Genomic DNA, 13,306 nt, shown 5'->3' with positions numbered 1-13,306 from the left:
TTTAGTCTTGGGAGATGTTCAATTAAAGTTGACTCATCATCAGAAATCATATCGACCATTTTGTCAAACTCTCATATTCACCTTTCTTTTCAGCAGTATAGGAGCAGTACTTTTAGCTAACCTTAATTTCAGTTTTCTAAGGATAAAGCAGTGGGTAATGATTGCCTTAAAAGGGGTTCCAAATCTATGAAAGGCACTATATTATAAGATGTTATTTATTAGAAGTATTTTAAGTTGCTCCTCATTCTAATAGTTGGCAGGGCAGTTTATATACAAGACACACAAAAATACTAAAACATGCCACAAACACAGTGCAACAGAAACTTCAAAACAGAGCAAATCAGAGTCATAAAAAGAGCAGTGGAATAAGATTTAAACTGTTAAAATGCCTGGGCGGGCAGGCGGGCGGGCGGGCAAGCAAGCAAGCAAGCAAGCAAACAAACAAACAAACAAACAAATGTGTTAACCTGGCACCAGAATGATTGGGCATTCCAAAGATGGATACCACCATTGAGAAGTCACTTTCCTTTCTTTTTACACAACTTCCCTGGTAAAAGAACCTGGATAAGTACTTTATCTGAAGAGCATTTAGGTGCTGAGTTAGTAAGGACTTAAAAGGTAAGCACCAGCATATCAAATTGGTTTAGAAATTAATATAAAGCCCATACAGCTCCTTACATATTGCAGCCATATTATTCCACCTGGCTGAATTAGTCAGAATTCAGCCAGGAGCATCTACAGTAACTGAAGCTTCTGGGACATCATACTGTAACACCATATATAGCGCATTACAGCAGTCTAACTGGGAGTATACTGCTTTTTTTCGAATTTCATTTTATATTGCTTAAAATTATTTATAATTATTCTTTGGCAATTCAGCAAATCTGTATCAAATGCATTGAATAGGTGGTTGCTCCTAAAAAAGCCCGATTAGCAGAAGCACAACAATCATTAGCACAGACCATGGCACTATTAAATCAGAAGAGAGCTGAACTTAAAGCTGTTGAAGATCGTTTAGAAGCTTTGCAACAAACCTTTGTTGAGAAAACTGAAGAAAAAGCTCGTTTAGAATTTCAGGTGGATTTATGTGCTAAAAAGCTAGAAAGAGCAGAAAAGTTGATTGGAGGACTTGGTGGAGAAAAATCAAGGTAGGAAAAAATCATTTCTATATATTCTAGCACAGACTAATATACAATAGAGAACATACATTCTTCACTATTTCTTATGTGTAAGAAACCTCTTAGTACAATAAACACAAACATTTTAAAATTAAAAATTTAAACTTGTTTATGTTAGAATCAGTTACAACCAATTATTTTCTAATAAAATGCATACACCAATTAATCTTTAATTCTGATTATAACTCCTACATGTAAAATGGAGCAAGAATAATTGTTGTTGAACTATTCGGTAATAGGATGGTTGGGTTTAATTTAACGTTCTCCTTTCTCATAGATGGTCTAATGCAGCAAATGATCTTCAGAATACTTATGATAACTTGACAGGAGATGTCTTGATATCAGCAGGAGTGATAGCTTATTTAGGTGCTTTCACTGCTGGCTTTCGACAAGAATGCTCTAAAGACTGGACGAAACTTTGTAAGGTAGCTATGATTTATATAATTGCAAAACACAAGTCTTTTACAAGTGTCAGCTTTGTCAAAAGAAAGAATTCATACTTTATATACAGACATGGGGATAGCATGAATTTTCTTGATTATAAGGATGGTGGTAAAATTGGTGCTTTTTAGGAACAAAATTTTTTAATATTGTGCAGCATTTTGGGAAAGAGCACCTGAACCTTTGTGTCCCACTTAGTTCTGTAGTTTAGATACCAGTAAATCACAGATATAGTAGGATATACTTCTGCAAAGAATGTGATTGACTATCTCAATAGATACAAACAGTATGTCTCATTTGCAGGAGAGAAAATCAGCATTCAGGATATACAGGCCAAGGCCGCATGCAGGCTGTCCCAGTTACTAGCACTTTTGTCAGCACTGGCTGAATAGACATAGAATTACAAGCCATGCTGGAAACTTGTTTTTGTGTGTGAGTGTCCATGGTAAAACATGGCATGTTTGGTTTCATGAAACCACGCAGAGAAACAACCATTCATTGTATGGTTTCCACACTTCACCATGCCTTGTTATGTGTGACCCTCGTTACAATGTTCTGTGTAGTTTCCACATTTCCACCATTGAGTTTGGTGGTAAGAGTGGCTGCAGATGCTGCAGATGAACCAGCCTCCATTTTCAACCATCCTGTTCTGCCTTGCAAGTGCTGGGGCAGCTGTACCGGTGATCTGATTGGCTGCTTCCCTCCATCTGCACACTGCCCAATGGTCAGCTACAGCTTTGGAATGTCAGTGGCAGCTGGCATTCTGCCACACTGCTGCCAGCAGAAGCAACTGCAGAGACAGCAATGTTCGATGCTCTGATCTGGTCTGGTCTCTGCACTTTGCTGGAGCAGCATTTGGAAATGGTTCAGAGCTTCAGATATTCAAGGAGCGAAAGGTCTCTCCATGTGAAGGCTGTCTTGCACATGAGTAACACATGGGCTGTGCCATGAGGATGATCATTCTAAGAAGCCCAGGTCTTCCACTCTGTCTCCTGCTGCCAACAAGCTCCCCCCCCCCCCCCAGCTGCAGGACAGACACATTCCTTGCAGCCACCCAGAAAGCTTTCCCAGACAGATGCCCACACAGGCATCCTTGGGAAAGTATTTCCAACAGGATACACTCTGTGCAAATGTCCTCCTTGTGCCTGGGTGCAGGGAAGGTAGCTCATGGCAGCAAGTGTGAGTACTGTTTATCAGGTAGCTTGGACTCATGTGCAGCAAGGTAGGGAAAGAAATGGGTGGGTGTCCTTGTGTGTTGGCACAGAGCAGGGCAGTCCAGAGGAGCATTCCATTAGTGCTCCTCTAGAACAACAGTGTTACTCTCATGAGTGGGCAATTGCTTCACTGAGCAGCAGGGGGGGAAATAGGGAAGGACAGCTACCCAAGGCCACTCCAAGGGCCAGTGAGAGAGAGGGAGATGAGGCAGGCAGGAGCAGACTTCCCTGGGATTAATTTAGATGGGGTTTGGAGGGATGATGAAGCATGGGAACCATGTGAATGTGGGGACCCAGCGCACAGGGTGAAATACTGTGCTACACAGTTACTGTGCAGCATTGCTTAGCATTATGTGTGAATACAGCCACTTGGTACATGTTGGATTTGGAGTAGATAATCTGGTATTGGTCATAGCTGATCCAGAACCCAGACAATCCCAATTCAATATCTAACCCCAAAAGAGCCTATTGATCAATGGTAATTGTCAGTACTTTTAGTTAAATTACTATTGTTCCATGCGAGAGAACTTCTATTTTTGCTCATTGTGTCCTTTTTTCCCTATTCTGTTGTTTGTCCTGCTAATAATTGAGGTTTAATACAACTTACTAATTTATTTCTTTCAAATTTTGTTCATAAATGTTTGATAGTAAGGAATACAGATAAAATACTTGTTTGCTCTCACAGATGAAAAACATCCCTTGTTCTGAACACTTCTCTCTGAGTAAGACACTTGGTGATCCCATAAAAATCAGAGCCTGGAATATTGCTGGACTTCCAACAGATCAGTTCTCTATAGACAATGGTGTGATTGTTGACAACTCTAGACGTTGGTAGGTAGTCTAAAACTCCTATTTTGCTAAGTTACACTAAAACCAGCTCGCTAATGACTATGGCTGGTAGTTCCTAACCTTGATGGGTTTTGATTCTCTTCTCTTTATGTCTTCTTCTCATTGGCAGCATTTTCAAAAAGATTAACACAGTTGCCCTCGAGATTCCTTAAGCATTTGTTTAACTGCTCCTTGAGGGCAGAAAGAGATTTGTACCAGTTAAATTAAATTGTAATAGTCTCTGTCCTATTAATAAATTAGGTCTTCCCATGTATGGATAAGCTGTGTATCAGGATGTTTTGAAGAAGAGGGCACAAGTGCTACCTGGTGATGGAGGGGCCTTGGATGTTTGTAACAATATGGAATTTGTGTGGCGGGTGGCAGAGGGAATGAGAGAAAGTTCTGTGTTGACATTAATAAAATAAAAATAGAGGAAATTATCTGGCCTTAGTCAATAGCAGTAAAAATGAATGACAAGAGAAAGTAACTGCTCCCATTCTATTCAGCATGAGGAAAGTCATGCACAGGAAAACAGCATTTCCCTTGCGTTTCCCCCACCTGACCACACCTCAAAAAAGACAGATGACAGTGAAGCAAGTAGAATTTGGAAACTTGGTGATAGCTGAAATAATAGCTAAGTTTTTTCCCAGACTATTCTGTATCTGTATGCAATTCCATCTACACAACAAAGCACAATGAAGTCTTCACTTATATAAACTTTAAGCTCCATATAGGGGTTTTTTAAAATTCGCATTGGCGGCTACACTAATTTGCAGTAATGATAAGCTTCAGTAAACATTTCTATTTACCTAGGATTAGTCATTCATATTATGAATCCAAGGATAGCTGAGTCATAAACAGCCAGTGTTCCATTGTGATATATCTGAAAATTCTGCTAGTGCTATTGTTATGGATTTTAACAGGTGCTGAAGACAACAATTTATAATTAAGCATTCATTCTTTAAAATGATATTATGTTGTAGGCCTTTAATGATTGATCCCCAAGGTCAAGCAAATAAATGGATTAAAAATTCTGAGAAAGAGAACAGGCTGAGTGTCATAAAGTTCACGGACACAGATTACATGAGAACTTTAGAAAATTGTATTCAGTTTGGAACTCCACTTCTGTTGGAAAATGTTGGGGAAGAAATAGATCCTTCTCTGGAGCCTCTGCTGCTTAGACAAACATTTAAACAAGGTACAAAAATTAGTTATGCATTCCAAACTGTACACTTGGGAAATTCTTAAATGATTTAATGCATTAATCATTTAATGCTTGTTTTATTCCTTAAATATTGCTGCCTAGCAACGGATGAAGGTAATACAAGGAAACCCTTTTGTTTTTGCTCTTTTGTTTTGTAGCATTGTTTGCATGTGCTGCCTTGCAGTGTGCTAGATTTCAATACAAAAAGCTTAGCCTGTATTATTTTAGTAAGGTTGCCATACTGTATGTATGCTGCATATTAACAATAAGTAGCTATTTATATTCTTATGCCCTTCCTTTTCTCTGAGTAGTAGAAAAGCCAAAGCAGTCATTGCTAAGTAATTTTCTTAAGAAAGGAGCTAGAATGACACATAACAAAGGAGGCTATAACTTTGGCTGTGACAGAATTGCCCAGCCTCCCAGGTACAACAATTAATGTTGTTGCTGCATGTTGTCAAGTCATCTCTGTCTTATGGCAACCCTCTGAATGAAAGCCCTCCAAAAAGTCCTATCCAAGACATCCCTGCTGAGGTTTTCTAAATCGTTAACAATATGTTAAATAGTTAACCGCTAGATTAAATATAAGGATGCTGTGTTCAAAATATGGGACTGGAAAAGAGCTTTCTGAATACCATGAATTGACAGAAAGACAATCAAGTGAGTCCTAGGTCAAGCAAGATCTTTCCCTGGAAGCAAAAATGACAAAAGTGCGGCTATTGTGCTTAAGGCGCATCATAAGAAGGCAAGACTCACCTGAGAAGACAATGATGCTTGGGAAACCAAAGGCAGAAGAAGTAGGGGAAGACCAGCCATGAGATCAGTTCTGTAAAGGAATCTATAGCCTTGAATTTACAGGAGCTGAGCAGGGCTGGACAGGACATTCTGAAGCACATTCATTCATAGAGTCACCATAATTCAGAGACTACTTAATGGCAGCCAGTCTTCCAGTCATCTTCAGTGTCCTCTCTGAATATATTTTAAATTGCCTCAGCAAGCTTATCTGCATTGCTTTTATCTCTGTAGTTTGCAAATAGGAAATTGTAAAGTGATTGTTATAAGCAGAGGCTACTGCTTTCTGAAAATAAATGACTAAAATGCAAAGGATGAAGGAAGTAAGGGCTTCATCCTAACATGCCAGACCAAGATTTAGTGAGATGAGAATGGACCTGTGAGGTATCATTTTCTCTTTCCCCTCTTCCATTGGGCATGGGATGATAAGCTATTTGGAAGCTTCCACTTTTGATTATCCACAGCTAAAAGCTGAAACTGTGGCTAATCTTAAATATGATTAGTTTCAGACAAGTTAAAGTGTAGTTTACAAGGATCCATGATTTCTTAAGATGGCTTGTTTCAGCTTGCCCTAGTTAAGATTCACTATAGCTTCAGGTTCATACAGTATGGCAAGCTGACCTCACCAGAGGCATATGTGAGCTGAGGTGATGGCTATGTCCATTCACAAATGGCTGTGCACAGTCATAATCTTTTTAACTATCTTATCATTTATTTTGTACAATCAGACTGCAACATTTTCTGGCAGTTGGTACTTGTTTGCAAAACCGATATATTGGCATACACAAAAAATTAAATAAATTTATTTGTGTTTTTAACACTAGGGGGCATAGATTGCATTCGTCTTGGTGAAGTTGTTATTGAATATTCTTACGATTTCAAATTTTATATTACCACCAAATTAAGGAATCCACACTATTTGCCAGAACTAGCTACAAAGGTTTCTTTACTCAATTTCATGATTACTCCAGAAGGTCTTGAAGATCAACTTCTAGGTATTGTTGTTGCAAAGGAGAGGTAAGTGTTCCTGTTCTTCACTGGAAGTTTTAGAAGTCATTAGAATTCAACTTCATTCCAAAGTACTGCAGACCAATTTCTAAAAACATTTTTGAAAAAGCTGTTTCTTTAAAACACATCAAATGTATCTTATCAATTAGACACTAAGGGTGGCAGGTGATAGGCTGCAAGATGAACTGTGGCTCCTCCTTGTGCAAAATCAGTAGTAAACCCTACAAAACAAGTTAAAATGAAATTTGCATCTCTTAAATTTCAGGAGGCAAAAAGCAGCAATGTTTTAGGAGTTTGGTCAGGTTGATCACTCACAATCCCCTCTTGCAAATGTGCATAATTGCATGTACACTAGTATGCTTTAATTGATCCAGTCCTGGCTTTATTTATTTTTATTTATTTATTAAAACATTTCTATGTCGCCCCTTGCCGAAGCCTCGGGGCGGCTCACAACATTTAACACTGAAGTGGATACAAAAGTGCTTTAAGGCCTATAGATACAGTCCTATAAGAATGCCTGTAACCCCTTGCACACTGAAGATTATGGGTACGTTATGCAGGGTGGAAACTGTGGAGGTGAAACAGCTAGATGGCCAATTTCACCTCTTGTCCTTCCCACTTCATGCAACACCCATTAGACCCCTTCTCTAGGGTTGCTTTTGCAACCTTAGAGAAGTAGCCACCTAACCTTGAACCCGAAAATCTGAACCATCTTGTGGCCATAGAGATGCTGTCTGAGAACACAGGATGACTGCGTTAATGGCTATCTTAATAGTTTTATTAGAACTTTTAAATAATTACTACAGAGAGAGTTTCATGCCCATGTAAAACTAAGTAATGTTGCTTACTGATAGCTACCAGCAGCTAATGTACCTAGCTATATAGTTTTGAAAATATAATTTAAATAGCTGTAGTTTTGTAAGGAGTAATGGATTTGTATCTTTTTAGACCAGAATTGGAAGAGGAAAGGAATGCTCTCATACTTCAGTCAGCTGCCAATAAAAAGCAACTAAAAGATATAGAAAATAAAATTTTAGAGACATTGCAGTCTTCTGAAGGAAACATTTTAGAAGATGAAAGTGCAATTACGATCTTGGACTCTGCCAAAATAATGTCTAATGAAATTACAAAGAAACAGCAGGTAATTTTGTAGCAGGTACTGTTACAAAACTTCAGATTTTGTAATGGTTGTAGCATAAAATGGTTGATGCACAGATCCAAAAGATAGTCATATTTACCTCAGTGCACAGGCACACTGGTACAGCATTGCCCTCGGTGAGTGAATTCAGGGAGGTCTGTATGGTATAGATGCTGATATTCTGCAAGCTCAGTCTCATAATTCAACATTAAGAGCAATTAAAATCTGCCTTCATTTTTTATAACATGAATCAAAATCAGAGATGAATTCCTAAATTCCCAATGCATATTCCCAATTTCTGTGCTCTTCCCATCTCTAAAAATTGCCTTTGTCATCCAAAAACAGCCCTACATTTCCTTACAGTGGGGTAGCAAGAGTGGGATGGTAACAAATGAAAAATTCCACTTATTTATTGATTCATAATTGAGTTACCAACATTAAATAATGTGATGTTAGGGGTGCTTGAGAATAACTTGCACCAAGATAATTTTTTAGATTGCAGAAATTCACAGTGCAGTTTGCAGAGATTTTTTTTGGAATATGGATGTATGAGCATTTAAATTTTACTCAAGTTGTATCTGCAGCTTTATATTAAATGAAGAAATCAGAATTAATTTGATTATTGCTTGGTGGGAAAAACAGGTTAAAACTAATTGAAGGAAACTTTATTATATCTGCCATATACAAATGCATTGAGAAGCTGGAACAAAGCAGAAAAAAAATGTGGTGCTAGTGGAGCTGCCTCTGGGATGAAGAGGATCATTGGCAGTATGTCAAGCAGGGCAACAGTTGAAGACAATTGGCTCCCTCCTCCTCCTGCTTGAGCTACCTTTGGCTGAATCCTTCCGTATTTATACCCCATATGTTGTTGCTGTCATTGTTTTGACATAAATATTTCAAAATTCTGATTTACTCCATTTTTCTCTAGGTACTTGCATATTGGTGTGTACTATCAATGTGCATATTCTCTGTAAATAAATCGAATTGAGCCAATTAGTATGAAGCCATACCAGATATTACTGCAGTCTGCCTAATAAGAATGGTAGTGATATAGCCCTGACCTCTTGCAATTTACTTTAATCAGAATCCTTAAAAAGTCATTCAATTATGACCCCTGAGTCCATGGCACTGTATCAGTGATCCAAGAAAATATAGTGGCAACCATGTTTAAGACCAGCATGTTTGTCTACGGTTTTGAAATCATACTTCGTGTCAAGTCATATACCATATCTCTGGACATCATATTCATAGTTATACTAAGGAATCTATTTTCTTTAGATTGCAGAAAAAACTGAAATTAAAATAGCACAGTCTCGTGAAGGTTACAGACCTATCGCAAAGCATTCCTCTGTGTTGTTCTTTAGTATTGCTGACCTGGCTAATATTGATCCTATGTATCAGTATTCTCTCAGCTGGTTTGTAAACCTTTACATCAACTCCATTCATGACAGGTATGCAAGTTTAATTTTTTTCATCTTTAATTTTTGTTGCCTTTCAAAACACTGAGTTCATTTGAAAAACATGTATATTTTGCAGGTGCAAGTTTTGTTTCTGAAAATAACTGCATTTTTAAGCTTTTAAACTTTTTCACTTGCAAATATCACTACTAAGATGCTATAAGTTAATATTCAGCAAATTTGGAGCCGGATATTTCTTTATATTTTTAGCTACTGTGTATATTCAAGTCCCATGCTATGTGGAGACCTCATCAGTATTTTTGGGTTAAATAAACATGAAAATGTAAATCTATTTTCTGTATTGAATTTGCACTTTCTAAATATATTTATATCTTCCTTTTTATAGTAATAAATCGAAAATCTTGGAAAAAAGGCTACGCTACCTAAATGACCATTTTACGTACAATTTATATTGCAATGTTTGCCGTTCTCTGTTTGAGAAAGATAAGCTGCTGTTTTCATTTTTACTGTGCTGTAATCTCCTAATGTAAGAGGCCTATTTTTTTATTCCCTTAATAAATTAACAAAAATAAATTGTGTTTGCACTAGGAGAGCATTTCAGCAAATGAGTGTTTGCATGCAGACAAACACTTGCATTGCATCATATAAAGTAGGGCATAGAATTGTGCCTTAAAGGAGTAATAAACTTCTCTGGCTATTTTGTTGCATTCTTCCAGTCTTTTTTCTGTCTGCTTGTTTCTCTGCTCTTCTGCCTTGCCCACATTGCCTTTTATCTGTCCATAGTTACCTACATTGGTTCTGTCTTACTCAGTGACCGCAGGTCCTTTACTCAGCTAGATGGATTTTGTCCAACCTCTTGTTGCTATGGCAAGATCCAAACCACAGCTTGCTAGGACTGTTGCACATGTCCTCTACCTAGTCCTTACACAACATGGCTGTGTCATACAAGGGACTTTCGTAAGGGCAGGATAAGAGTGTGACGGGTGGCAGAGACATGGTTTCTAGAGAACTGTTAGACAATCCACATTCATTTAACCATTTTAGCGAGCATTTGGAAACAAGTGTGAACAAAGAACTGCAGCTCACATGCCCAGAATAGAATATTACTTTAGCTGCAAGAGTACAGATCCTCAAATCAAAATAATACAGTTGGGTGGGCCAAAACAGAGAACATTATTAAATGTTTTTAAAGCTTCATAGTTGCATTTCAAACTAAAATAATGATATATGACTTAAAATGCATTTGATAACTGTTGTTTTAAATAGGGCTAGGAAAGAAATAGAACATCAAGAATTTATGTTTTTGTTAACTGGAGGAGTTGGCCTCAAGAGCAAATACAAGAATCCAGATCCAACTTGGCTACAAGATAAAAGCTGGGATGAAATATCTCGTGCAAGTGATATGCCTGCTTTTAAAGGACTAAGGTAAAATAAAAATAGAACATCTCTAATTAATTGGACAAGCCTTCTGTGACATATATAGAAAAAGGGGGACTGTTAGGATGTGCCTGTCATAGTCAGGGCCATCCCTAGCTGGAAGGGCCCTCCCCATTGCAATGTCACGTAGTGGGGCGATCTACCCTCATGAGGACCTTACCCCACAGACTTACTGATGGCGCAGCACTGCTATTTAAAGTTCCCATTATGCTCAATATATGCCCAGAATTACGGAAGTGTTAAAATGGTAGCTTCCTGCTCATCCACTTCTGCATCATAAACTTGAGCCAGGAAGCATGAATGTTGTGGGGCCCAGATCAAGTGCTACTGGGCCTCTTTAGGGTGCTGAACTATGGGCATCTACTGAACAAGTAGATGCTGATCACCCATAAGCACCATAAAACCCTAGAAAAACATCTGGAAAAGCCCTTGTTCATATGAAAGTGCAAGTCTAAGCATTTTCCATTTTCCATGTTTATAGAAATCATATAGCTGCACAACTCAGTGACTGGCGTAAGATCTATGACAGTAAAGAACCTCAGAATACTCCCTTACCAAGTCCATGGGATACAAACTTGAATGAAATAAAGAAGATGATTGTTCTGCGATGCCTGAGACCTGACAAGGTAAAATATAGTAGCAAAATTTTTGTAGGCAGCTGTTGTTATTGTTTTCTTTAAGAAAGCATCCTAGAAGGAATTACTGTTTGCTTTCACATGTGCATTGGACTAGAATTGCATTGGAAATTCTACAAATAGTACTTTCTAGCCCAGAGGTCTCAAACTCGTGGCCCGCGGGCTAATTGCCGGGACGGGTGGGGCACGGGGGAGGGGCCCTGTGGCCTTCAAAGTGCCGGAGGCACCCGGGCCGGCCGCGGGATGAGCGGCCCACCACCACCGCGGTGGTGGAATACTTGATGCGGCCCAGCCTCACCCAGACTCTACTTCCAGCGGCCCCCAGGTAAGATGAGTTTGAGACCCCTGTTCTAGCCCAAGTTATCATAATATCAAAAATGTTGTATCATTAAATAATGGCTAAGAAGGCCATACAGATACTGTTTTTCATATTACTTATTTTCAAAATGTCCTAATTGTATGAGGTTTGTTATTAATTTATAATTGATTTATTGTCTTTGGGTCCTATGTTGCAGTCTAATATGAACTAATGGTACAATGATACAATGGGACATCGGCTCAGGTCGCGAACTCTGCATCAAGTGACAATCGCGCGCGTCTTACCCCAGCGCGCCTGCGATCATGCCCACCTCCCCCCCACAGCGCGCCTGTGATCATGTCCATCTTCCCTGTGATTAAAAAAATATTTACAGAATGGATTAACCTTATTTACATTGAACCTTATGGGGAAATTTGACTTGGCTCATGACCAATTTGGGTCCCGAGCAGAGTCGTGGAATGGATTAAGTTTGTGAGCCAAGGTACCACTGTATTTATGTCTGTAAAAATAGTGTTATACATTTCTTCTATGATGTTATAGATACATCAAATGTAACATATCAGTCAGACCCTAAGGGTGGCAAATGATGAGCTGCAAGTTGAACTGTGGCTCTTCTTTATGCAACAATTGCTAATAGATCCTGCAAAAACAAGTTAGAAAAAATGCCTTGGCTTCTGATTTAAATTTCAGAAGACAACAGGACAGTAATGTTTTAGGACCCAGTAAGGTATTTGATAGTTAAATGGTTGGCAAATCATGCCTCCCTCACTGGAAACTCTCTATGCCATTTTTTCCCATGCAAAAGCAATATGCAGAGCTTCACAGCAAATATAAATGGAGCCCTGGATATGTAAAAAAATAGCACTTGTAAATAAAGATGGTGTGCCACTAAAGGATGCAACTATAAGATTTACATTTCTTACAAGCATGGGAGTAGTTACCAGTTGAGTGCCTTGGAACAGTTAATGTTTATGTTACAACATTTTATATCAAAGATTTCTTTTAAAACAGATTACACCAGCTGTAACAACCTTTGTGACTGACAAACTTGGAAAGAAATTTGTTGAGCCACCACCTTTTGATCTAACAAAAAGCTACTTAGATTCAAATGCTACAATCCCATTAATTTTTGTGCTATCTCCTGGAGCAGATCCGATGGCCAGTAAGTCCATACATTGTTCCCAATTTTTCTATTTTTTGAAGCAGTGATATGTAATGCTGTAAGCCGTCCAGAGACACAAGTAATTGGATGGCATCCAAATGTTATAAAAAAATATAAGAGCATATACTTTTTTTCTCCTTAAGGCTCACATTATCATGAGTCTTTAAAAGTCTAAATTTTGCAAGAGGAAATTCTTTTTCCTATTCTCAGCCTATCCCATAAGCAGTTGATTTTCTGTTTATATACATAGGAACATTAACAAGATTCTAAGAAGAAATAAAGTGTGTGTGGGGTGGGGTGGGGTGGGGAGTTGAGATGTGTTTACTTTTTATACAATCATACATTAATTGTATTAATTTCAGTGTTTCTGTTTTTGTGTATGAACTTATAATTAATGCAAAACGTTGTTGTTATTATCAACAACAACAACAACAACCATGCAATCTGATGTTGATTCCTGTTCACTGTTGGAGCTGCACTGTCTTCCTATTGTCCAGAGCTTTCCATTGTTCCAAACATTATCAGCAAAACTAGC

At 38.3% G+C, this 13,306-nt stretch overlaps 1 protein-coding gene across 1 annotated transcript in view; it reads left to right on the top strand.

The window, feature by feature from the left end:
• The window catches only part of DNAH12 (dynein axonemal heavy chain 12), a 113,017-nt gene that overhangs the window by 79,266 nt on the left and 20,445 nt on the right, over window positions 1-13,306 (top strand). The window contains exons 50-60 of the mRNA XM_044451206.1: window positions 907-1,148; window positions 1,456-1,603; window positions 3,519-3,664; window positions 4,645-4,859; window positions 6,479-6,671; window positions 7,611-7,803; window positions 9,079-9,251; window positions 9,604-9,744; window positions 10,485-10,643; window positions 11,137-11,281; window positions 12,621-12,771. Of these exons, the coding sequence (XP_044307141.1) occupies window positions 907-1,148; window positions 1,456-1,603; window positions 3,519-3,664; window positions 4,645-4,859; window positions 6,479-6,671; window positions 7,611-7,803; window positions 9,079-9,251; window positions 9,604-9,744; window positions 10,485-10,643; window positions 11,137-11,281; window positions 12,621-12,771 (1,906 nt within the window). The remainder of the gene's footprint in view (window positions 1-906; window positions 1,149-1,455; window positions 1,604-3,518; window positions 3,665-4,644; window positions 4,860-6,478; window positions 6,672-7,610; window positions 7,804-9,078; window positions 9,252-9,603; window positions 9,745-10,484; window positions 10,644-11,136; window positions 11,282-12,620; window positions 12,772-13,306) is intronic.

Source organism: Varanus komodoensis, unplaced genomic scaffold (assembly GCF_004798865.1).
Source record: "Varanus komodoensis strain SLA01 unplaced genomic scaffold, ASM479886v1 scaffold6_2, whole genome shotgun sequence".
Classification (NCBI taxonomy): domain Eukaryota; kingdom Metazoa; phylum Chordata; class Lepidosauria; order Squamata; family Varanidae; genus Varanus; species Varanus komodoensis.
The sequence above is the reverse complement of the archived record's forward strand: the minus strand, read 5'-3'. Positions and strand labels throughout refer to the sequence as shown.